The sequence below is a fragment of the Mobula birostris genome, chromosome 3 (assembly GCF_030028105.1).
Source record: "Mobula birostris isolate sMobBir1 chromosome 3, sMobBir1.hap1, whole genome shotgun sequence".
Classification (NCBI taxonomy): Eukaryota; Metazoa; Chordata; class Chondrichthyes; order Myliobatiformes; family Myliobatidae; genus Mobula; species Mobula birostris.
Window position 1 is genome coordinate 229,281,248 of NC_092372.1, and position 23,318 is coordinate 229,304,565.

General features: G+C 46.4%; 1 protein-coding gene across 3 annotated transcripts in view; it reads right to left on the reverse strand.

Moving 5' to 3' along the window:
• Window positions 1-23,318, reverse strand: part of tonsl (tonsoku-like, DNA repair protein) — a 91,737-nt gene that overhangs the window by 58,074 nt on the left and 10,345 nt on the right. For 2 of the 3 annotated variants that reach the window (XM_072254308.1, XM_072254307.1), the window contains exons 3-9: window positions 21,739-21,881; window positions 19,774-19,957; window positions 17,202-17,331; window positions 11,736-11,907; window positions 9,913-10,027; window positions 7,661-7,806; window positions 5,800-5,952 (exon numbers count right to left, since the gene is read on the reverse strand). In XM_072254308.1, coding sequence (XP_072110409.1) covers window positions 5,800-5,952; window positions 7,661-7,806; window positions 9,913-10,027; window positions 11,736-11,907; window positions 17,202-17,331; window positions 19,774-19,957; window positions 21,739-21,881 — 1,043 coding nt within the window. Of the gene's footprint in view, window positions 1-5,799; window positions 5,953-7,660; window positions 7,807-9,912; window positions 10,028-11,735; window positions 11,908-17,201; window positions 17,332-19,769; window positions 19,958-21,738; window positions 21,882-23,318 lie in introns of those variants that run through there. The other variant, XM_072254309.1, reaches the window with a different exon arrangement.

Sequence of the window (23,318 nt, forward strand, 5' to 3'; positions counted from 1 at the left end):
TTTCCATAAGCATCCAATCCCCCCACCATCAACGAACAGTTGCAGCAGTGTGTACTATCTACAAGGTGAACTGCAACAACACAAAGTTCCTAAGGCAGCACCTTCCAGACACATGACCACTACCATCTAGAAGGATGAGAATAGCAGATACCTGGGAACCCCACTTGGAAATCCCCCTTCAAGTCACTCACCATCCTGGCTTGGAAACATATCACCATTCCTTCATTGTCACTGGGTCAAAATCATGGGATTCCTTCCCTAACAGCACTGTGGGTGCACCTACGCCTCAGCCACTGCAGCGGTTCAGGAGGGCAGCTCATCACCACCTTCTCAAGGGCAACTACAGATAAGCAATAAATGCTGGCTTAGCTGGTGACGCCCACATCTGGAAAATGAATAAATAAATAAAAAAAATTGGGCAGTGACACTAAAATACCTTTCCTGAGGTAAATTGTGTTAAATTATCACCACGAGCTGTGAAGGGGTGAGCGACAGCGAGCCGAGATGGCGGGGAAGACAAGAAGGGAGAAGTTGGGGCCTGGGCAGAGGTGATACGGTGCTTGTTCAACTGGCCCAGGCGTGAGGCTGGATTGCTAATTTCAAGAGCTTGAGCGCAGCTTCAGGCTTGGTGACGAAATCCGAGCCAGGAGCGAGTCGCTGAGTGACGTGGTCTATGCCTGGAGCCTTCGCTGCTGCTGGGTCCAATTGTGAGGTATGATTCACTATCCAGACAATTTAAGCATCAACCCAGACCAGAGCCGAGAGCCAATTTTGCTCACTCTCTGCGATCTTCACTCCTCTCTTCAGGGCACCGGAGCCTTTCGCCGTCCATTGTTGGGTCAATTTACACACTGGCCCAAACAGACTGAAAAGACAGGGTGTCAGGATCCAAAGTGAGAGCCAATTTCGCCGCTCTCCACGATGGTCATCTCCATGGCACTGAGGTTGCTCTGCTCTGTGCCTGCTATAACAATGAACTGATAAGCGAGAATTTGGGCCTACTCCGGGCTGCTCCAGGGGTTTGGATCTGAGGACTCAATTTTGATTCGGAATGCTGTTGTTCGCTTCGATTGTTTGCATGATTTGTATTTTTTTTCCTTTCTCTTCTGCGTCGAGTGTTGGTCTTTTATTTTTATTCTTTTTTTAAATTGGGCTCCTTCGGGTTTCATGCTTTTTTTTGTTACCTGTGAGCAAGCAAATCTCAAGGTTGTATAATTTATGCATTCTTTGATAAAAAAATATACTTGAATTGAAACATAAAATGCTGGAGAAACTCAGCAGGTCAGGCAGCTTTGATGGAAAAGAATCAACAGCTTCTTATCCCTACTGTAAGGCAATACGACATAGAAGAATTAGGCCATTCAGCCCATTGAGCCAGCTCTGCCATTCCATCATGGCCGATCCCAGACCCACTCAACCCCATACACCTGCCTTCTTGCCATATCCTTTGATGCTCCAACCAACTTCCGCCTTAAATATGCCCACAGACTTGGCCTCCAGCGCAGTCTGTGGCAGAGCATTCTCTGGCTAAAAAAAATTCCTCCTTCCCACTGTTCTAAAGGGTCGCAACTCAATTTTGATGCTGTGCCCTCTAGTTCTGGAGAGCCCCACCACAGGAAACATCCTCTCCACATCCACCCTATCTATTCCTTTCAACATTCAGTAGGCTTCAATTAGATCCCCACACATTCTTCTAAATTCCAGTGAGTACAGGCCCAAAGCTGCCAAACATTCCTCATATGTTAACGTCTTCATTCCTGGAATTATCCTTGTGAACTTCCTCTGGACTCTCTCCGATGACAAAACATTCTTTCTGAGATAGGGGGCCCAGAAATATTGACAATACTCCAAGAGCAGCCTGACTAGTGTCTTATAAAGACTCAGCATTATCTCCTTGCTTTTACATTCTATTCCCCTTGAAATAAATGCCAACATTGCATTTTCCTTCATTACCTGTAAATTAACCTTCTGGGAGTCTTGCACGAGGATTCCCAAGTCTCTTTGCACCTCTGATGTTTGAATCTTCTCCCCATTTAGATAATAGTCCGCACCATTGTTTCTTTTACCAAAATGCATTATATCTTTCCCAACACTGTATTCCATCTGCCACTTTTTTTGCCCTTTCTTCCAACTTGTCTAAGTCCTGCTGCAATCGCATTGCTTCCTCAGCACTACCTACCCCTCCACCTTTCACCGTATCACCTACAAACTTTGCCACAAAGCCACCAATTCCATTATCTACAAACAAGAGAAAATCTGCAGACGCTGAAAATCTGAGCAAAACACAAAGCGCTGGAGGAACTCAGCAGGCTAGGCAGCATCGATGGGGAAAAAGTACAGTTGATGTTTTGGGGCGAATTCCTTTGGCTGGAATCAGTTTAGATAACTGCATGATCTAAATCATCGACAAACAACCTGAAAAATAGCAGTCCCAATACTGACCCCTGAGGAACATCACTAGTCACTGGCAGCCAACCAGAAAAGGCCCCTTTTATTCCCACTCGCTGCCTCCTGCCTGTCAGCCATTCCACTATCCAAGCCAGTACCTTTCCTGTAACGCCATAAGATTTTATCTTGTTAAGCAGCCTCAGGTGTTTATCAAACGCCTACTGAAAATCCAAGTCAATGACATCCACTGCCTCTCCTTTGCCCATCCTGTCAGTTACTTCCTGGAAGAACTCTTACTAGATTTGTCAGGCAAGATTTCCTTTTACAATAAACTTGCTGACGGACTTATTTTATCATTAGTTTCCAAGTACCCTGAAACTTCATACTCAATATTAGACAACACTTTCCCAACCACTGAGGTTAGGCTAACTGGCCAATATTTTCCTTTCTTTTGCCTTCCTCCCTGCTCAAAGAGCGGAGTGACATTTACAATCTTCCAGTTCTCTGGGACCATGCCGGAATCAAATGATTCTTGAAGGATCATACCAATGCATCCATGATCTCTTCAGCAACCTCTCTCAGGACTCTGGGATGAACTTCATCTGGCCCAGGTGACTTATCCTCCAAGTCCTTGAGTTTGCCTGGAACTTCTTCCTTTGTAACAGCAATGGCACTCACTCCTGCTCCCCGACACTCACACACCACAATGAAGACAGAATGAAAGCACCCATTAAGTGCATCTCCCATTTCTTTATCCCCCATTAATACCTCACCAGCATCATTTTCCAGTGATCCAATATCAATTCTCACCTCCCTTTTACACTTTACATAACTGAAAAAATTGTTGGCATCCTGCTTTATATTATTGGCTAGTCCGCCGTCATGTTTCACCTTTTCCCTTCTTTGAGGTGTTCAAGTTCCCTTTTATTGGATTTTAAAAGCTTCCCAATCAGCCAACCTCCCACTCATTTTTGCTACCTTATATGCCTTTTCCTTGGCTTTGATGCAGTCCTTAACTTCCTTTGTCACCCATGGTTGCCTACCCCTTCCATTTGAGAACTTCTACCTCTGTGAGACATATCTATCCTGGGCCTTGTGAATTATTCCCAGGAACTTCAGCCACCTCTGTCATGCTGTCATCCCTGCCAGTATCCCCCTCCAACCACCAGAGCAAGTCCATCTCTCATGCCTCTAATTCCCTTTATTCTATTGTGATACTGATACACGTGACTTATGCTTCTCCCTCTCAAATTGCAATACGAATTCAATCATATTATGATCATTGCCCTCCTAAGAGTTCCTTTATGTTAAGCTCCCTAAAAAGATCTGGGTTATTACACAACACCCAATCTAAGATGGCCTTTCCGCGAGTAGGCTCAAGCTCAAGCTGCTCTAAAAAGCCATCTCGTAGGTATTCAACATATTCCCTCTCTTGTGATCTGGCAGTAACCTGATTTTCCCAATCCCCTTGCATATTGAAGTCCCCCATTACAATTGTGTCATTACCCTTATTACATGCCTTTTCCAGCTCCCTTTGCAATCTCAACTTCACATCATGGCTGCTATTTGAAGGCCTATAAATGATTCCCATAATGGTTTTTTCACCCTTACAGTTTCTTAGCTCCACCCTTAAATATTCAACATTCTCTGATCGTATGTCACCGCTTTCTAAATATGTAATTCCATCTCTTACCATGCCTATGCTATACTGCCTGTCCTTTCGATACAAAGTATATCCTTTGATGTTAAACTCCCAACTATGGCCTTCTTTCAGCCACGACTCAGTGATGCCCACAACGTCATACCGACCAATCTCTAATTGCGCCATAAGTTCGTCCACCTTATTCCGAATGCTACGCGTATTTAAATACAGCACCTTCAGTCCTGCATTCTTCACCCTTTTGAATTTTGCCTCTGTGCACAGTTTAACTCTTTGCTCTGTCTGCATTTGTCTCCAGTTATTGGTTTGTCCTTCCTTTCATTCATGTTACACCCATCATCTACTTGTAACCTGCTGGCTCATCCTCAGCTCTATCAGCCTGGTTCCCACCCCCCTGCCATATGTTTAAACCACTCCCAAAAGCTCTAGTAAACCTCCCCACCAGGATATTGGTCCCCCTCGGATTCAAGTGCAACCCGTTCCTTTTATACAGGTCACAACTCCCATAGAAGAGGTCCTAATGATCCAGAAATCTGAATCCCTGCCCCCTGCTCCAATGCTTCAGGCACACATTTATTTCCCACCTCATTCTATTCCTATCCTCACTGTCATGTGGTACAGGCAGCAATCCAGAGATTACTACCTTTGAGGTCCTGCTTCTCAGCTTCCTTCCTAACACCCTGTAGTCTGCCTTCAGGACCTCCTCCTTTTTCCTTCCTATATTGTTGGGCCCAATATGTACCACGACTTCTGGCTGCTTGCTCTCCCCTTCCAGGATATTGTGGACTTGTTCAGATACATCAGGGACCCTGGCACCTGAGAGGCAAATTACCATCCGTGTTTCCTTTTCGCATCAACAGAATCGTCCATCTGTCCCCCTGACTACAGAGGGGATGTTACTGATGCCATCTACTTCAGTTCCCTACCCTTCTGAGCCACAGGGCCAGACTCAATGCCAGAGGTACAGTTGCTGTTGCTTCCCCCAGGTAGGTCGCTACACCCCACCCCCCCAACAGTACTCAAAATGGAGTACTTATTGTTGAGGGGGAGCCACAGGGGTGCTCTCCCCTATCTGACATTCTCCCTTCCCTCTCCTGATGGTCACTCATTTATCTGTCTCCTGTAGCCTTGGGGTGACTACCTCCCTGGAACTCCTGTCTATCAACTCTTCACTTTCTCTAATAAGCTGGAGGTCATCGAGCTGCAGCTCCAGTTCCTTAACATGATCTCTAAGGAGCTGCATCTTGATGCACCTGGTGTCCACTGGGGAGGCCAGCAGTCTCCTGGAGATCCTACATCTGACAGCCAGGACAGAACACTTCATTTCCAGTGCTGATGAAGGCTCTCAGCCCGAGACATCGCCCGTATTCATTTCCATAGACACTGCCTGAACCTGCAGAGTTCCTCCAGCGTTTTGTGTGAATCACAAAGACAAACCTGTCTTCACCTCCGTCAACATCAGACACACTGAGGACACTCTCGCATCAATCCAACAGGGAAATGAACTGATTTCGGTCATCTCTGGTGCAGAGTGCCATGCTAAAAGGAGGACACCCGAGCATATCTTGCAGCTTGGAAGCCTTCACGCTGCCTGGAGCCAGCTGAATCAATGCTTCACCTCCAGCTTTCTGCTGGAAGTTCGGGCTCCGACACTATTTCACACCGACAACTCCGCCCGAGCCGCACGCCACACGCTCCAAGCGTGCGTTGTGAATTGCTAGAGATGCCGCTGACCGGACACAGAACCTCACCTCCTTCGGGTTTCCTGTCCGCAGACCCAGTTCAGCCTGGTAATGTTTCAGAGCCTGTTCGTGGTCATCGAGGTCAGAAAACGTGGCCGCCAGTGAGACATGTATAACCGCCAGCTCCCGGTCTGGTTTACCCAGCTGTTCCGCATACCTCAGCTGATGGAAGGAGGGGAGAGGGGAGAGTGAATGTGAGAGAGAATGCACACTGGGATGAGTGACAGATTTCCACCATCTGCTGTAACAGAACTATTATTCTATTAAAGATTAGCTTTACATGTCACATGTACATCGAAACATACAGTGGAAAACAGCATTTTGTGCCAATGACCCACACAGTCCGAGGATGTGCTGGGGACAGCCTGTAAGAGTTGTTGAGCTTCCAGTGCCAACATTGCATGCCCACAACTCACTAACCCCAACGTCTTTGGAGTGCCGGAGGAAACCAGAGCACCTGGAGGAAACCCACGTGATCAAGGGGCTATCTCCTTACAGAAAGCGTAGGGAATTGAACCCTAATTGCTGATCATGGACACTTTAAGGCTTTACTCTAGCCACTGATACAGGTAGGGCATACAGGTTCAAGCGTATTAGGATCATAGAAAAGTACAACACAGAAACAGGCCCTTCAGCTCATCTCGTCTGTGCCAAACCATTTAAGCTACCCAAGTCCCATCGACCAGCACCCAGACCATAACCCTCCACGTACCTATCCAAACATCTCTCAAACATTGAATTCAAGCTCACATACACCACTTGCACTGGCAGCTCATTCCACAGCCTCACGACCCTCTGAGTGAAGTTTCCCCTCATGATCCCCTTAAACATTTCATGTTTTCACCCCGAACCCATGATCTCTAGCTGTAGTTCCACCCAACCTCATTGGAAAAAGCCTACTTGCATTCCCCTCAATTTTGTATCCCACTATCAAATCTCCCCTCAATCTTGTACATTCCAAGCAACCTATTTAAACTGCAACTAATTAATTAGCATGTTTATTTCGGCTTTTTTCTTAAAGATGTGCTGTGTACCTCCTGGCTACCGCTGCATTCCTGCATGCTTTGTGGCAATGTATCGCTTGGCGGCCTGGAGGTGGGGGCCACTGCACCACCTAACCTGCGACGACTGAGTCTAACACACCATCATCAGTGTGCTCGGCGCTGTCCCAATTCTGGTAAGTGATATTACACTGTACATACATTATTTCTACTTTATATCGGCTGTGTATTTTTATGTGTTATTTGGTATGATTTGGCAGCTTCATAGCTTAAAGGTTACTGGAGAGAGTGTTCTTGCCAACAGCGCTTGTGTGAGATTTTCTGCCGACGGCGTTTGTGTGAGATTTTCGCTACGGAGAACAGTTCAGTAATGATTGTGGAAAAGTATTTCTACTTTATATAGGCTGTGTATTTATCACATCATTCCTGCTTTTACTACATGTTACTGTTATTTTAGGTTTTATGTGTTATTTGGCATGATTTGGTAGGTTATTTTTGGGTCTGCGAATGCTCAAAAATTTTTCCCATATAAATAAATGGTAATTGCTTCTTCGCTTTACGACATTCCAGCTTACGAACCGTTTCATAGGAACGCTCTACCTTCGGATGGCGGGGGAAACCTGTATATAGTGACATACATGTACTTTGGTAATAAATATTCTTTGAATGACAGAGTAGGGTTGACGGGATGAATGGCCTGTTACATCGATGTAATGCCTGTACCCCGCCCCCTGCCCCAGGTGGCTGACATTTTCCCCTCCCCTGGGAGACAGAAGCTGACACAGACACCCCTGCCCCAGGTGGCTGATGTTTTCCCCCGGGAGACAGAAGTAGACGCAGACACTGACACTGTCCTGTAACCAAGTTACCTGCATCTGGTAGTAGTCGATGGCTTTCTGGTAGCTGGAGACCTTGCAGCAGAGATCACCGAGCTGCTCGCACAGGCCCAGCGCATCTTGCCGCTCTTCCTTGCCCAGCTCGGACAGGGCTTCCTCCAGCCGGCAACCCTTCACAGCTGTGGGCAGGGCAAGAACAGTGTTAGACAGGGGCTAGGGAGAGGGTGGAGACCCAGCTACCAGCTTCTCCAGGCTGGGGAGGAACAGGTGGCATGAGCTCTGACTTTTTTTGTATATATAACTGTTATTACCATCTATGGATGGACTCATTTCTCTGGGGGACTCACCATTCCTGGAAATCCTGCACTGTACCTAAAATGGTCACGTGTTCCCTCTCTTTGGACACCTTGGCATGAACGTACCCCCTAAAGAAGGGCAGGTAATTGGTTCAGGCAGTACCCTTGATAGCATGCCACCTGGACCCATGAATGGTCATCTTAGCCAGGCCCAAGGTAACATCAGAACATAAGAAATAGGAGCAGGAGTCGGCCATCCGGCCCGTCGAGCCTGCTCCGCCATTCAGTGAGATCATGGCTGATCTGGCCAAGGACTCATCTCCACCTACCTGCCTTTTCCCCATAACTCTTAATTCCCCTACTCTATCCAACCTTGTCTTAAATATATTTACTGAGGTAGCCCCCACTGCTTCACTGGGCACAGAATTCCACAGATTCACCACTCTCTGGCAAAGCAGTTCCTCCTCATCTCCATCCTAAATCTACTCCCCCGAATCCTGAGGCTATGCCCCTAGTTCTAGTCACACCTATCAGTGGAAACAACTTTCCAGCCTCTATCTTATCTATCCCTTTCATAATTTTATATGTTTCTATAAGATCTCCTCCCATTCTTCTGAATTCCAGTGAGTACAGTCCCAGGCGACTCAATCTCTCCTCACAGTCTAACCCCCTCATCTCTGGAATTAACCTGGTGAACCTCTTCTGCACTGCCTCCAAAGCCAGTATATCCTTCCTCAAGTAAGGAGACCAGAACTGCACACAGTACTCCAGGTGCAGCCTCACCAGTACCCTGTACAGTTTCAGCATAACCTCCCTGCTCTTAAATTCAATCCATCTAGCAATGAAGGCCAACATTCCATTTGCCTTCTTGATAACCTGCTGCACCTGCAAACCAACCTTTTGTGATTCATGCACGAACACTCCCAAGTCCCTCTGCACAGCAGCATGCCGCAATCTTTTACCATTTAAATAGTAATCTGGTCTTCCATTTTTCCTTCCAAAGTGGATGACCTCACATTTACCAACGTTGTATTCTATCTGCCAGACCCTTACCCATTCACTTAACCTATTTATATCCCTCTGTATCTTCTGCACCATTTGCTTTTCCACTCAATTTAGTATCATCTGCAAACTTAGATACACTACACTCAGTGTAGTGGGAGATCAGTGGGAGATGGACTCCCTGCCAGGGGAGCCAAGACCATTTGCATGGAGCAGCACACACCTCCTCTATCTGGGGGTCCACATAAACTCCAATGTGGAGACCTAGCTGGCAAACTGGTGGGACTTGGAGGTGCAAGCCTCTGAAAGTTCAGAAACCTGAGGTACTAAGGGATTTGGGAGTCCTCATGCAGGATTGTAAGTTAAGTCAGTGGCAAGTCATTTTAAAATGACTAGAATACAAAAGCAAAGATGTAATGCTGAGGCTTTATAAGGCATTGGTCAGATAGCACTTAGAATATGGAGAGCAGTTTTGGGCCCGTTACCTGTATCTTAAAAAAAGATGTAGAGAAGCTTCAGGAGAAAGATCCCAGGAATGAAAGGGTTCACGTATGAGGAGTGTTTGATGGCCCTGGACCTGTACTCTGAAGTTTAGACGAATGAAGGGGTATCTCATTCAAACCTATTGAATATCAAAAGGCCTAGATAGAATGGATGTGGAAAGAATGTTTCCTATAGTGGGGGAGTCTAGGACCAGAGGGCACAGACTCAGAATAGAGGTACAACCATTCAAAACAGAGATGAAGTGAAATTTCTTTAGCCAGAGGGTGGTAAATCTGTGGAATTCATTGCCGCAGATGGCTGTAAGAGACTAAATGATTGGGTATAGTTAAAGCCATGCTTGATGGGTTTTTGATGAGTGGGTGTCAAAGGTTACGGGGAGAATGGGCTTGAGAGGGATAATAAATCAGTCACGATGGAATGGCAGATCAGACTAACGTCTCTCCTGTTTTATGGTTCCCATCACAAGGTGCAAGAGGCACTCACCGTTTTTGAGATTTCTCCTCACTGTACCATGCTCTGACTGGTGCTGAGATCCCAGCTTAAACGCCTTCCTTAGGGATCGCTTGGCAGCCACAAAGTCCCCAAGAATCAGCATGATCTGGCATAGGGCAGTAAAGGGGACAGGTTGGGTTAAATGTTCCATTGTTGGTGCAGTTGTATCCCCAGACTCCACAAAGCAGAACCTAGCACAGGTCACCTGTCTAAAGATTAAAGATCTGAAGTTTAAGATCAGCTTATTTGTCACGTACGTCAAAACAGATCTTTCAACTGCTGCCGGCATAAATCGTTATGCTAACCGCTACACTACCGTGCCACCCTCTAATATCAACCAGACCAAAACATTCCCTCTCTGTGGAGCTAGTCCATTCACACTGATCTCCATTTTAAAGCAGCTGCCCATATTTATATGGAGCGCAGCCACAAGAAAACAATGATCCCCACCATCCAGGCCAGGCTCTCTTCTCACTGCTGCAGGAGATGCCAAACCACAGCTCCTAGAAGAATTATTACTCCTCAACCAGCATGGATAACTTCACTCACCTCAACTCTGAACTGAAACCACAACCTGCGCACTTACTTTCAAGGACTCTACAACTCATTTCCCAGTATTATTTATTTACATTTTTTTGTCTTTTGTACATTGGGAGTTTGCCCGTCTTTGTGTGGCTTTTCATGGATTCTATTGTATTCCTGGTATTTACTGTGAATACCTGCAAGAAAATGGATCTCAGGATGACATACACGCACGTTGATAAAAAAATTTACTTTGACCTTTGCAGTATCAGCTCACCAACAGAACCAACCAACTCAGTTCTGAGCATTTCACTGAGCTTCTTGCCTTAAAGGGTGGGAAGGCCATCGGGAGCAACAGACACTAAATACTCAGAAGTTAGGCAGCATCTATGGAGAGGAATAAACAGTCAACATGGAGTCGTGGCCCATGGGCAAGCCTGGCATCGACGTTGGTGCCGTGACTGGTGGGCGAGCCTGGCATCGACACTGGTGATGTGACAGGTGGCATCACCATCTAGTATGGAGGGGCCACTGCACAGGATGAGGAGAGTTTGCAGTGGATTGTAGACTCACCCAGCTCCACCAGGGACACCTTCAAAAGGTGATGCCTGAAGAAGGTGACACCCACCTTCAAGGCCCTCACCATCTCTCATTGCTGCCATCAGGGAGGAGGTACAAACGTCTGAAGATATAGACAATGTTTTGGAGCAGCTCCTTCCCCTTGCCATCAGATTTCTGAATGGACAATGAACACTAGCTTGTTAATTTTTTTTTGCACTCTTCATTTTGGAAGTTATTGTCCTATTTATGCCTTTGCAGCACAACAACAGATTTCACAGCATACGATTTAGGGATAAAAAGCCTGATTCTGAAGTGCTGTAGTGATACTTTCGAAAGTCTTGTGAGCAACATGTTAGCGTAGTGGTCAGCGTTGCTCTCTACAGTGCCAGCAATCAGAGTTCAATTCCCCACTGCCCTCACCCTGTGGGTTTCCTCCGGGTGCTCTGGTCTCCTCCCACAGGCCAAAGACATAAAGGTCAGGGTTAGTAAGTTGTGGGCATGCTATGTTGGTGCTGAAAGCATGACGACTCCGGCGTGATGCCCCCAACAATCCTCGCACGGTGTTGGTCGTTGACGCAGAAGATGCATTTCACTGTATGTTTCAATGCACATGTGACAAAAAAAAAAACTAATCTCCAAGGGTGAAGGTGGCTAGAGGGGTGGGAGGCAGCTCTCGCCTCCCTCTCATCCTCCTCCGCTTCCCCCTGCCCAGTCCCCACCTCCTCACCCACCTGCCCAATGCTGCTGAAACACTCGCTCTCCATGAACTTCTCCTTCATCTTCCTGGCACACTCCTTGGCTGCCTCGAGCAAGCGGACTGCCTTGGCATGCTCTCCGTTGCGACAGTGGATGTTCCCCAGGTTGACGTTGGCCCGGTACAGATCCTCGTACAACTTGTTCTGCCTGCATTAGGAGAGGGAGAATATGAAGCATGTTTAGCAGCAGGTGGATGGGCTGAATGGCCTTTTTCTGTGCTGCGTGACCTGATGGGCTAGTAATGAACAGGGAAGTCTGATGTCATGCACACGGACTGTGAAGGAGTTCATTCAGTGTCACGGCCACATGGCATTGGACAGACACCTCATGAAGGACTGAAGCAGAGCAGGAAAGTGGAGCTTCACTGATGTGAGTGGTTAACCTCGATTTCAAGAGGACTAGAATATAAAAGTGAGGACGTAATGCTGAAACTTTATAAGGCATTGGCCAGACCACACTTGGAATATAGTGAACAGTTTTGGGCTCTGTATCTACGACAGGATGAGCTGGCATTGGGGGAGGGCCCAGAGGTGGTTCATGAGAATGATCCCGGGAATGAAAGGGTTAACATATGAGGCGTGTTCGATGGCTTTGGGCTTTTACTCACTGGAGCTGAGAAGAATGGTGGGATGTTCAGGAGCTTCAGGACCAGAACAGCCAGACTGGGTGACAGCTTCTTCCCTCAGGCTGTGAGACTAATGAATACCCTGCCACCATCGAGGTCTCATCACTAGGACAGGGAACTGTTTACTTGTGCTACACACGACATGCACTCCGAATTATTTTTTATAATACCATAAGTCATAGGAGCAGAATTGGGCCACGTAGCCCATTGGGTCTGCTCCATTTAAAAGTTCTATTTAAAATTCATCAGTCCACAGGACTTGTTTCCAAAATGCACCAGGCTTGTTTAGATGTTCCTTTGCTCATTGCGGCCAAAAAGTTCTATTCAAAAGGTTCAAAGGTACGTTTGGAGAAAAAAGGGTGCAAAAACGTCATGAAGAGAACCCCTCTCCAATTGTTAAGCACGGAGGTGGATCGATCATGCTTTGGGCTTGTGTTGCAGCCAGTGGCACGGGGAACACTTACTGGTAGAGGGAAGAATGAATTCAATTAAATACCAGCAAATTCTGGAAGCAAACATCACACCGTCTGTAAAAAAAAAGCCGAAGATGAAAAGAGGATGGCTTCTACAACAAGATAATGAACCTAAACGCACCTCAAAATCGACAATGGACTACCTCAAGAGGCACAAGCTGAAGGTTTTGCATGGCCCTCACAGTCCCCTGACCTAAACATCATCGAGAATCTGTGGATAGGCCTTAAAAGAGCAGTGCATGCAAGACGGCCCAATAACCTCACAGAACTAGAAGCCTTTTGCAAGGAAAAATGGGCAAAAATCCCCCAAACAAGAATTGAAAGACTCTCAGCTGGCTACAGAAAGTGTTTACAAGCTGTGATACTTGCCAAAGGGGGTGTTACTAAGTACTGACCATGCAGGGTGCCCAAACTTTTGCTTCGGGCCCTTTTCCTTTTTGTTATTTTGAAACTGTAAAAGATGAAAATAAAAAAAGTTTTCTTGCTTAAACTATTAAAGAAATGTGTCATCTTTAACTTTATGCCTTTTGAAAATCAGGTCATCTTTTACTTGCTTAGCCATTCACAGTAACAGAAATTTTGATCAGGGTGCCCGAACTTTTGCATGCCACTCTATGCAGAGTCAGAACTAGACTTGAACTAGATCTGCCGCACCAGACTTAGGGGTGAAAGTGAGGGCGTCGGTAGGGTGGTAGAACATGCTTACTTAGAAAGTCAGCCCCTTATTTCTGAGAGTATTAGTAAAATCCTGAGCTGGTCTCTGCCTCAGTGGTTGGCTCTGGCTCCAACCTTCAAACTGACACAAATATAATGCTGATAAAAAGTATTTACCACCCCTTGGAAGCTTTCATGTTTTATTGTTCTACAACATGGTGGATTTAATTTGCAAACAACAGGAATTCTGCAGATGCTGGAAATTCAAGCAACACACATCAAAGTTGCTGGTGAACAAAGTTGCAGGCCAAGCAGCATCTCTAGGAAGAGGTACAGTCGACGTTTCAGGCCGAGACCCTTCGTCAGGACTAACTGAAGGAAGAGTGAGTAAGGGATTTGAAAGTGGGAGGGGGAGGGGGAGATCCAAAATTATAGGAGAAGACAGGAGGGGGAGGGATAGAGCCAAGAGCTGGACAGGTGATAGGCAAAAGGGGATACGAGAGGATCATGGGACAGGAGGTCCGGGAAGAAAGACGGGGAGGTGGGGACCCAGAGGATGGGCAAGAGGTATATTCAGAGGGACAGAGGGAGAAAAAGGAGAGTGAGAGAAAGAATGTGTGCATAAAAATAAGTAACAGATGGGGTACGAGGGGAAGGTGGGGCCTAGCGGAAGTTAGAGAAGTCGATGTTCATGCCATCAGGTTGGAGGCTACTCAGACGGAATATAAGGTGTTGTTCCTCCAACCTGAGTGTGGCTTCATCTTTACAGTAGAGGAGGCCGTGGATAGACATGTCAGAATGGGAATGGGATGTGGAATTAAAATGTGTGGCCACTGGGAGATCCTGCTTTCTCTGGCGGACAGAGCGTAGATGTTCAGCAAAGCGGTCTCCCAGTCTGCGTCGGGTCTCGCCAATATATAAAAGGCCACATCGGGAGCACCGGATGCAGTATATCACCCCAGTCGACTCACAGGTGAAGTGTTGCCTCACCTGAAAGGACTGTTTGGGGCCCTGAATGGTGGTAAGGGAGGAAGTGTAAGGGCATGTGTAGCACTTGTACCGCTTACACGGATAAGTGCCAGGAGGGAGATCAGTGGGGAGGGATGGGGGGGACGAATGGACAAGGGAGTTGCGTAGGGAGCAATCCCTGCGGAATGCAGAGCGAGGCGGGGAGGGAAAGATGTGCTTAGTGGTGGGATCCCGTTGGAGGTGGCGGAAGTTACGGAGAATAATATGTTGGACCCGGAGGTTGGTGGGGTGGTAGGTGAGGACCAGGGGAACCATATTCTTTGTGGGGTGGCGGGAGGATGGAGTGAGAGCAGAAGTACGTGAAATGGGGGAGATGCGTTTAAGAGCAGAGTTGATAGCGGAGGAAGGGAAGCCCCTTTCTTTAAAAAAAGGAGACATCTCCCTCGTCCTAGAATGAAAAGCCTCATCCTGAGAGCAGATGTGGCGGAGACGGAGGAATTGCGAGAAGGGGATGGCGTTTTTGCAACAGACAGGGTGAGAAGAGGAATAGTCCAGATAGCTGTGAGAGTCAGGCAAGAGACAGGGTGAGAAGAGGAATAGTCCAGATAGCTGTGAGAGTCAGTGGATTTAATTTGGCTTTTTTGACACTGATCAACAGAAAAGACTTGTGTCAAAGTGAAAATAAATTACTACAAATTGGTCTAAATTTATAACAATATTTAACACAAAATAACTGAATGCATAATTATTCACCCCTTTGGGTCAGTATTTAGTAGATTATAGCCTTGAGTCTGTGTGGATAGGACTCTATCAGCTTTGCATATCTGGGCACTGCAATTTTTTCCCCATTCTTCTTTACAGAACTGCTCAAGCTCTGTCAGATTGCATGGGGGTCATGAGTGAACAGCCTTTTTCAAGTCCAGCCACAAATTCTCAGTTGGATTGAGGCCTGGACTCTGACTTGGCCAATCCGGGGCATTAACTTTGTTGTGTAGCTTTGGCTTTATGCTTGGCATCACTGGCTTGCAGGAAAACAAATCTTCTCCCAAGTCGTAATTCTCTTGCAAACTGCATCAGGTTTCCTCCAGGATTTCCCTGTATTTTGCTGCATTCATTTTACCCTCCACCTTCACAAGCCTTCCAGGTCCTGCTGCAGTGAAGCATCCCCACAAGCATGATGCAGCCACCACCATGCTTCACGGTAGGGATGGTGTGTTTTTGATGATGTGCGTTTAGTCTGATGGCCAAAAAGCTCAATTTTGGTTTCATCAGACCATAGAACCCTCTTCCAGCTGACTTCTGGCAAACTCTAGCTGGGATTCCATGAAAATTTTTTTCAACAGTGACTTTCCCTTTGCCATTCTCTCATAATGCTGAGACTGGTGAAGCACCTGGGCAACAATTGTTGTATGCGCAGTCTCTCCCATCTCAGCCACTGAAGCTTGTAACTCGTCCAGATTTGTCATAGTTCTCTCGGTAGCCTCCCTCACTAGTCCCCTTCTTGCACGCTCATTCAGTTTTTGAGGACGGCCTGCTCTAAGCAGATTTATATTCTTTCCATTTATTGATGATTGACTTAACTGTACTACAAAGGATACTCAGTGACTTGGAAATTTTCTTGTATCCATCTCCTGACTTGTGCTTTTTCAATTACCTTTTCGCAGAGATGCTTGGAGTGTTCTTTTGCCTTCATGGTATAGTTTTTGGCAGGATACTGACTCATGAACAATTGGACCTTCTTCCAGACCCAGGTGTATTTTTATTATAATCAATTGAAACACTGACTGCACATGGGTGATCTCCACTTCACTGATTATGTGACTTCTAAAACCAATCGGCTGCACCAGTGATGATTTGGTGTGTTATGTTAAAGGGGGTGAATACTTATGCAATCAATTATTTTGTGTTTTATATTTGTAATTAATTTAGATCAGTTTGTAGAAATCTGTTTTCACTTTGACACAAAAGAGTCTTTTTCTGTTGATCAGTGTCAAAAAAGGCAAATTAAATCCACTGCTATTCAATGTTGTAAAATAAGACATGAAAACTTCGAAGGGGGTGAATACTTTTTATAGGCACTGTACGTGCAAAAGTTTTTAGTGAAGGTAACGTTGCAGCTCTATAAAACCCTGGATTGAGCACTTGTAGTATTGATTGCAGTTCTGATTGCCTCATTATAGGAAATATGTGGAAGCTTTAGAAGGGGTGCAGAGGAGATTTATCACAATGCTGCCCGGATTAGACAGCATGTCTTTAGGAGGATAGGTTGAGTGAGCTAGGGCTTTTCTCTTTGGAGTGAAGGACGATGAGAGGTGACTTGATAGAGGAGCACAAGATGATAAGAGGCATCGAGCAGATAGCCACAGACATTTTCCCCATGGCAAAAATGGCTAATTCAAGGCAACATAATTTTAAGATGTTTGGAGGAAAGTATAGGAGGGATGTCAGAGAAGTTTGATTGTTGTTGTTGTCATTTTTTTTATACACAGAATGGAACACCCTCCCAGGGGAGGTAGTAGAGGCAGATATATTGCAGACATTTAAGAGACACATGGATGATAGAAAAATGGAGGGCTACTTGGGAGGGAAGAGTTAGATTGATTGTGGAGTAGGTTAAAAGGTCAGCATAGTATTGTGTGCCAAACAGCCTGTACTTTGTTATATAAACTCGCAGACATGCAGACACACACCGGGCGGGTTTAGTCTATGTCAGAACTCACTCGGCGATGTAGATACTCTTGCGGATGTAGTGGTTGCATCTGACTGGGTCCTTTTTGTTGTCACAGAGGAAGCCCAAGTTGAGGTAGAGCCTGGCTCGCATCTCACTGAGCTCATGCTGGGAGACTTTCCCTGCCAGAGAACCAGAGACGACACAGGTGGATATGTTGGTACAGCACATGGCAAAGTCTAACAGCTGTAAACTTGTGGTTGTTGGGTAAAGTCAGGTTAGCAGGCTCAGTGAGTGGGGACAGAAGACATTCACCACCAATAAGTTAACTATTTAGGAGACAGGCATACCGTGGAGAGCATTCTAACAGCTTGCTTCACCACTGCACAGCTCCAGAAAAAGCTGCAGAACGTTGTAATCTCAGGCAGCTCCATCAAGACACTAGCCTCCACGTATCGAGGACATCTTCTAAAGGCAATGCCTTAAAAAGGCAGCATCCATCATGAAGGATCCCCATCACCCAGGACAGGCCCTCTTGACATTGCTACCATCAGGGAAAAGGTACAGGATCCTGAAGAGACACACTCAATGTTTCAGGAACAGCTTCCAACCCTCTGCCATCAGATTTCTGAATGGACAATAAACCCATCAACACTATTCCCCCTCTCTTTTTGCACCACTGATTTAATTTCATTTTATACATACTTCTTTGTACTGCTGTTGCAAGACAAAAAATTTCACAAAATATGGGAGTGATATTAAACCTGACTCTTGATACACTCAGTAAATCCTTCCAATTACATTCAGTTGCAAATATTTATCTAAAGTGTGCACCCGGGCCCTCTTTACCGCAGCACACCTCCACTGTTTACATGGCACTGGACTCCATGCCTAGCCTGTGGCAACCTGGAGAGTGAAAAGAGATTGTGTGCTTTCAGCATGCTAGATTTATATCCTACTGGCACTGATATACCATCAGCTTACAGCAGGTTGTAAACACAAAATACTCTGCAGAGGTCAAAGCAACACTCACAAAACGCTGGAGGAACTCAGCAGGTCGGGCAGCATCCGTGGAAACGATCAGTTAACATTTCGGGCCGGAATCCTTCGTCAGGACTGTAGAGGGAAGGGGCAGAGGCCACAGATGCTGCCCGACCCGCTGAGTTCCTCCAGCGTTTTGTGAGTGTAGCTTATAGCAGGTAGTGGGACGGGTCATCGTGCTTCCTAAACAGACTAATCTCTGGTTAGCACGGGGCAAAGAGGCTTTTGATGAATAGGCAAGATTGACACTTACTGCAACAGTGATGTAGCTGGTAAACTGGTCAGGTCAGCATTTGGAATTGGTTTATTATTGTCACTTGCACTGAAATACAGTGAAAAATCTGTCTTGCATGCACTTCTTGTGGAGTACCGTGTGCAGTTCCAGTTGCCCTATTACACAAAGGCTGTGGAGGATTTGGAGAGTGAATTAGAATCCTCGTTATGAGAGAGGTTGGATAAACGGGTTATTTTTACTGGGGAGGGGCAAGAAGCTGATAGAAGTTAGGGCGCCAGGATACGTAGCAATTAGCGTAACGCTATTACAGCTCAGAGTTCAACCAGGCACCCTCAACCGTGTGTGTTTCCTCCTGCAGTTCAAAGGTGAACCAGTTAGTGGGTAAAGTGGCCAATGTCAAACAGGCTTCAGATTATCTGAGTGATGTGATCAACATACACGAAACAGCACCCCGATACCTTCACCATCATTTTGAGGGATTTTAATCAGACAAGCCCAAAATAGTCACCAAATAATTACCATCAACAAATCATTTGTAGTACCAGAGAAAACAACACACTGGACCATTGATACACCAACGTCAATCAAAATCAGAATCAGGTTTATTATCACTGGCATGTGACGTGAAATTTGTTAACTTAGCAGCAGCAGTTTAATGCAATACATGATCTAGCAGAGAGAGAAAAAAATAATAAAATAAAACAATAGTCAATTATGCATATTGAATACATTAAAAACATGCAAAAACAGAAATACTCTATATTAAAGAAAAAGTGAGGTAGTGTCCAAAAAGTGACTTGTGTCCAGAGAGTCAAGAATGCCTAGCGTGCTATTCCACACTTCGGGAAGTCTGATCGCCTGGCTGTACTTCTACTCCCTGAGTATAGGCAGAGACTGAAGACTGCAGCACCAAGAAAGTATGGACAAGGGAAGCACAGGATCACCTACAGGACTGCTTTGAATCGGTGGACTGAACTGTATTCACAGATTCAGCTTTAAATCGGGATGAGTATGCCACAGTTGTAACTGACTTCATTAAAACCTGTGTGAATGAGTGTGTGCCTACAAAAACTTGCGGTACACTCCCAAAACAAAAGTCGTGGATGAACCAAGAGGTTCGTCATCTGCTGAGGGCTATCTTTATATCTGCTGAAGGATAGCATCCTGGGTCTAAAAGAGAAGAGGGACAGGGTGGCAGTGATAGCAGGGTGGAACGGAGAGAGAAGGGTCAAGTAATCTGGTTTAAAATGAACCTTTGACCTTTCATTCAGAGATCTCATGGGCTACCTCTTCTCTTGGTGCGAGAGTGGGGGTGGGAGTGAAGCAGGAGCTGCTATTTTCCACCTACCTTCCAACTTCTCGTCAACAATAGCCAGGCTCTTCCGGAAGGCATCTTCCGCCTCCTGCAGTGACTCACTCGCCTGGTCGGTCTCGTAGATGAAGAGGTATGTCCGGCCAATGGTCGCCAAGGCTCGCTGCTGCTCCACGTCATTGTCTACCGAGCAGGCCAATTGCAGGTGCTTGCGCTGATGCTGTAGAACAATTGGGGGGGGGGGGGGTTCAATCGTAAATGCAAGACTTTAGAGAAGGGTGGATAAGTACATGGATGGGAGGGCTAGTGGAGAGCTATGGTCCACGTATAGGTTGATCAGACTAGGCAAAATAACAGTTTGGCACAGACTAGATGGGCCAAAGGGCCTGTTTCTGTACTGTATTGCTCTTTGACTCTATGACCCCTGCAAAGGATCAATTACCCTGCTGCCTTCTGAGGGAAGGAGAGTCAGCATGACCAAGGTCCTTGAAACATTGAAGCAATTTGCAATGGAGAAAATAGTGTGATAGAAGATTGACAGGAGGCAGCGAGTGGGAATAAAGAGAGGGGAGGGCTTAAAGGGGGCCTTTTCTGGTTGCCTGCGAGTGACGAGTGGTGTCCTGCAAGGGTCAGTATACCTGGTTTCTTTTCATATTATATGTCAATGATCTGGATGAAAGCAGGTGTATGGGATTGTGTGGGATCTGGGATCAGACATGATGGAATGGCAGAGCAGACTCAGTGGCCTAATTCTGCTCCCATGTCTTATATCCATAGGAAAATAACCAGAGAGTCAATCAAAAACCATGTCATGTCTTATACCCATAGAAAAATAACCACAGAGTCAAAGACCACCAAATGTGGGAGTTCAACCAGAGTGCAGAGGACAAACTGGGCAAAGACAAAAAATAACTAATAAAAATAAATAAGCAATAAATATCACGAACATGAGATGGAGTCCTCGAGAGTGAGTCCATTAGTTGCATGAACCGTTCAGTGATGGGTTGAGTGAAGTTATCCCGTGGTTTAACAGCCTAATGGTTTAGGTAATAACTGTTCCTAAACCTGCTGGTGCAAGTCCTGAGGCTGATAGGCTCTTGATTAGTTAAGGCGTTAAAGGCTATGGGGAGAAAGCAAAGGAATGAGCTGAGAAGGAAATTAAGTCAGCCATGGTGGCATAACAAAGTAGACTCGACAGGCTGAATGGCCTAATTCTGCTCCTACGTCTTAAGGTCTTTGTCTCCCCTATCCATGCCCCTCAGCCTCCTTCCCTTTAGGGGTTCTTGCCTCATAACCCCAGCTCTCAAATCCCTTGCAGTTTCTGATTGGCACAGCAAGCGCTGGGAGTGAATAGCTGACTCCTGCTCCACCATTTGGAACATTTCTGACTGATATCTGTTCTGAGGTGTAGGGTGGGGAGGGAAGGGTGCTTGGGAAGGTGGGTGGGGAACACAGCAAAGCCAGGGCCTGGGTAACGACTGAGTGAATTGAGGGGTGGGCAGCCTACGTGTCACAGGCCAGCAGCTGTCTGAGACCATGGTCAGACACTATTGGTGGTCAGCTGAAGTTATTGGGAGTTGTTGTGGAATACACGTGTTTGCAGATCAGGGCTGAGGGTGCCTGGGCACATGTGGCCTCAGCCCAAAGGGAATGAAAACTAGAGGCATTGGTCAGGCAGAGGTGCTCACCATTGTGGCACTGGTCAGTCTTACAGTGAATGCCAGGTCACTGAGGGGTGCAGTAGAACAGAGGGATCTGGGAATACAGATCCATAATTCTTTGAAAGTGGCATCACCTGTTGATCGGTTAATACACAGCATTTGGCACATTGGCCTTCATAAATCGAAGTAATGATTTGATTTATGAGTACAGGGGTCGGAATATGTTGAAATTGTATAAGATGTTGCTGAGGCCTAATTTGGAGATTTGAGTCCCCTCTGCTCACCTGCACAGGTGAGCATGGGAGATGGACAGCACAGCCCCTCTCCCCAATCCCCATACCTCAAGCGCATCTGAGTAGCTCCCCAGCTCTGCAAGGCACTCCCCAATCTTCCGGTTGGCCACCGCACAGCCGATCACATCGTTCAGCACCTCTGACAGCTGCAGCTCCTGCCGGTGCTCCTCGATCGCCTTCTGGAACTGACCTGGGAGCGGGAGAGGGAGCAGATCATGAGGGAAGCACTGATGGTTGGATGTGTGGTGGAGACAGCAAGGTCAAACAATCAATCTGTTCACAATGTACAAACGTAGTTGTGTTTACAAAGTAGATACCACCGAGGACACCGTCAAAAGGCCATGCCCCAAGAGCGTTCCGACAGGTCGTACCCACCACTGCACAGGATCGGAAAAAGCTGCAAACTCAGCCAGCTCCATCATGGGCACTAGCCTCCCCAGCATCGAGGACACCTTCAGAAGGTGATGCCTCAAAAAGGGACCACACATCACCCAGGACTGCTGCCATCAAGGAGGTACAGGAGCCTGAAGAGAAACACTCAACGTTTCGGGATCAGCTTCTTCCCCTCTGCCATCAGATTTCCGAATGGACAATGAACCCATGTAAACTACTTCAGGAGTTTTGCTCTATTTTTGCAGTACTTATTTAATTTGTTTTTTATTTCTTATTTTTACTGAGGTTTATAAAGTCATTAGTCATGTGGATAAGGTGAACGGTCACAGTGCTTTTGGTCAGTTAGTGGAGGGGCAAGATCTTCCACACCGAGAGCGGTGCTTCTGTGTCGGATTAAAAAGGGTTTATTGTTATCTGCATAAGCCCATGTGTGCACAGGCACAATGAAAAGCTTATTGTAGCAACATCACAGGCACACAGCACCGGATTAACATAACCGACAACCTCACCTGGTCCCTCAACACCACCTCCATGGTCAAGAAAGCACAGCAGCGTCTCCACTTGCTGAGGAGACCGAGGCAAGCGAGGCTCACATCTCTTACTCTAACCAATTTTAACAGAACACTATTGAGAGTGGCCTGGCCAGCTGCGTCACCGTCTGGTACAGGAATTGCAAGGCATCTGACCACAAGCCCCTGCAAAGGATTGTGAGGACTGCTGAGAGGATCATCGGGGTCCCTCTTCCACCCACCAGAGACATTTATCAGGAGTGCTGAGCACACAGGACTGTCAGTATTGTCAATGATCCCTCCCATCCGTCGAACAATCTCTTTGACCCCTTAACATCAGGCAGGAGGTGCTGTACCATTAGGACGGGAAACATCTTCCCCCAGGCCATGAGACTATGAAACTCCCTGCCACCACCCAGGTCTCATCACATATGAAGCACCTGTGGCATTCTAGTGCTTACTTTTTAAATTTGTCTCATAAATGCACGTTATTTGTTCATTTATTTTGGTAATATTACTTCATGTGTAGTGTGAGTTACACTGTGCACCTTGGTCCAGAGGAACATTGTTTTGTTGGGCAGCATACATGCTGATGGCTGAAGGACAATAAACTGAACTTGAAGTGGCACACAAAAAACGCTGGAGGAACTCATCAGTCCTGATGAAGAGCCTTGGCCCGAAACATTGACTGTTTACTCTTTTTCACAAAATGTTGCCTGATCTGC